General features: G+C 38.3%; 1 protein-coding gene across 1 annotated transcript; it reads left to right on the forward strand.

Moving 5' to 3' along the window:
* Window positions 1,521–3,149, forward strand: LOC109217570 (DELLA protein RGL1-like). The gene has a single exon (XM_019381829.1). The coding sequence runs from the start codon at window positions 1,521–1,523 to the stop codon at window positions 3,147–3,149; it is 1,629 nt and encodes a 542-aa protein (XP_019237374.1).

Here is a 3,410-nt window from a genome sequence, read left to right on the forward strand (position 1 = left end):
GGGTTCAACTCTGCTGGGGGCGCGGCTTTGGTTCTACAACGGGGCTATTGCTACCTGTTGAGCCTGTAACATCTCAAAGATCACCCGCAAGTTGATCCCATCACCTTCACCGTCGCGTGTACTCCGGGCTATCGATCGGGCTCCCTCGCGAATGCTGTTTTCGGGGTCGGTAGGCAAGTTTGCTTCGATAGCCAGATGTGAGTCAGCATCGATCGGGTCCGCGACTGGAACTCTGTTGGGGTAAGAGGGGCACCTCGTTTTTGGTCACCACATTGTTGGTCTCTCCATGGTGGCCAAACTCAACATCAACGTTCAAATGGGCAGATTGGGAGTTTGACATTTTTGATTTGACCTGAAATTAGAAGCTCAAAGAACAAGTGTGAAATAGAGTGCGTTATGAAAATTTATATCAAATTGCCACTATTATCCTTAGCCCCACGGTGGGCGCCAAACTATTTACCCTAAAAAACGAATAACAGTTAAATTTATATGTGATTTTAAGGATATGCGGATTAATTCAATACAAATGATAAATGGCGCTAGATTAAACAGATAAAGGATGTAATAAATTGCCAAACCAATAATGAGAGTGATCCCGGACTTAGTAATGGCTCAATGAACTGCCTACCTTCGATCCCGGGCTCACAATAATGGAGGACTGACGAATAGAAATAAGAACTGACAAAAATAATAGTATATTGCCTTGATATACGTGTTATAACCTCCTTGATGAACAACTAGTTTCCCCTTTATATAACAGGGGAGTTTAACCCTAAGTATAATTCTAAAAAAGGATAAAAATCTTTCTTCATATTAATCACTGATTCATTGCTGATACGGGCCGAGATTTATGCCGTGATATCTGGTTGGGCACGGATATTACGGCCCTTCGTTAGTCGTGTGCAGCCGTTTGATAATGTTCTTCGAAGTCTTGAGGCTCGAACCGGTCCCGGAGGACGTGGTTCCGATGCCCCCGGGGCAGGTGTCTTGCTCGATCCCCGATACGAAAGGCTCCCCGCCCAGATTCCGATTCCTTACGATCACGTTCCTGTTCCGTTTGTCTCACCGGAAAACCGAGATGTTCAACGGGCTCAATTTTAACCGTATACAAATCCATACTATTAAAACAAAGATACACAATGCCCATGAACTTACACATGCACCAATGAAAACATCTACTGTTATCACCGAAACTAGTACGACTTAATTTGTCTTTCTTGAAATAGAAAACATCGATTATCGATAACATTAAAGTTCCTACAATTTTTTTAATCATACTATAGAATATAAAAAATTCTATAAAAATCTGCTTTCTTTTCTATTTGTATGATAGTAATCTAAACCTGATACCATGCAATTGAAATCATAGTAATATGGAACCAGCCCTTAATTCCTTGAGCCGAGGGTATATTAGAAACAAACTCTGTACCTTCACAAGGTAGGGGTAAGGTCTACGTACACACTATCCTCCGCAGACCTCACGTGTGAGATTACGCTGAGTTTGTCGTCGTTTTATTGTTATGGAACCAGCCCAAGAAATCAGTTGGTTTTCCGCTGGCATTGTATTGAATCAAGAAGATGAAGAAGACTACACAAGTAAGAAATTACTTCGTTCTGATTCAGATTTTGTTACATTTGATGATTGGGATTTCGACGTTGAAAACGAAACAAAAACTGCTCTTTATGTCACACCAGAGAGTTTAACACATAACAAGAAGTCAAGAACTTCATTGATTTCTTCACTAAACATATTGAAAGACTTTGGAAATGGATTCAAAAAATTAAAGGGGCAAAAAATCACCATACAAACTAGTGAAATTAAATGTGCAAATAATGGTAAATTGTCCACAGATTCAATTCTTCGTTTAGGCGGACAAAATTTTATTCAATCTTTTGAATCTTCAGTTTCTTCAGTTGATCATCCATTTGTTAGTTCCTTATTAAGTCTTTCAGAGGAAGATTCTAGAAGTGTTGAACTCGTCGAATGCCTTTTATCTTGCGCGGAGAAAGTGGGGCAAAAGCAATATGATCGCGCGACTAAGCTTTTAAATGAATGTGACAAGTTAAGTTCTAAAACAGGAAATCCTGTTCAAAGACTTGTTTACTATTTTTCTCGTGCTCTACGTGAACGAGTTGATAAGGAAATCGGGGAAAATAACACGAAAGGTTTGGAGATATATGGAATGGGAGATCTTCAGGAGGCGTTAAGGAGTATAAACCAGTGTACGATTGCAGTTCAGGACATGCCTATATGTCAAGTGATAAAATTTGCTGGAATTCAAGCGATAGTAGAAAATGTAAGAAACTACAAAAAGATTCATATAATTGATCTTGAAATTAAAATGGGAGTACAATGGACAATCTTGATACAAGCACTTGTAACTCATCAACAAGAATCTCAATCTCCTTTTGAATATCTCAAAATAACTGCTTTAGGATATACTCAATCAAGGACTAAACTCGAGGAGACAGGTAAACGACTGATGAGTTTTGCTGAGTCTTTAAACTTACTATTTTATTTCAAGAGTGTTATAATAGAAGATATCTCGGATCTCAAGAAAGAAGATTTTGATATAGATCCTGAGGAAACGATTGCAGTTTACGCGCAACATTTTCTGTCTAACATGATAATGCAACAAGAAAAGCTCGAGTTCTTGATGGGATTTATTAAAGGTATAAATCCGCGTATAATGGTCATTGCTGAAGTTGAGGCAAATCATAATTCTCCAGTTTTTGTTGACCGTTTTATTGAAGCATTATTCTACCACGGTGCTTTCTTCGATTTATTTGAAGATTGTATGAAAAACAATGAATCAAACAGAACGACTATGGAATCAGAGTTTATGTGGCAAGGAATAAGGAATATTGTAGCAGCTGAGGGAGAGGAAAGGACTATTAGACATGTAACAATTGAATTATGGAGAGAGTATTTTAAGCGATTTGGAATGGAGGAAATGAAACTGAGCAATTCGTCGTTGTATCAAGCGAAAATGGTACTTGAAAAATTCAGTAATGGGAATTCTTTTACGCTTGAAATGAATGGAAATTTTCTAGTGATTGGGTGGAAGGAAACTCCTCTGAGTTCACTTTCTGCTTGGAAATTTCGCAAAAGAAATACTTCTCATGGAGCTTACTTCTTCACTCTTTAATATTAAAGGCATCCCGGGTATTCTGCATTCACGCAGGGTTCGTAGAAGGGTCGTATTTCAAGGAGTGTTTATGGACAGCATACTCTAATGCAAGCATTAATGGCTGTTTTCATGACTCGAACTCGTGACCTATAGTTAATCTACTACTTATTATGTTGTTGAATCAGATGTTTTGTTCAACTCCTTTATTTTCTTTTAACAGCTAAAAAATCACTGCTTGTAATAGCTCCTATTCCAAGAGGAGCCTTGATGTAATTGGTA

Source organism: Nicotiana attenuata, chromosome 2 (genome assembly GCF_001879085.1).
Source record: "Nicotiana attenuata strain UT chromosome 2, NIATTr2, whole genome shotgun sequence".
NCBI classification, from domain to species: Eukaryota; Viridiplantae; Streptophyta; class Magnoliopsida; order Solanales; family Solanaceae; genus Nicotiana; species Nicotiana attenuata.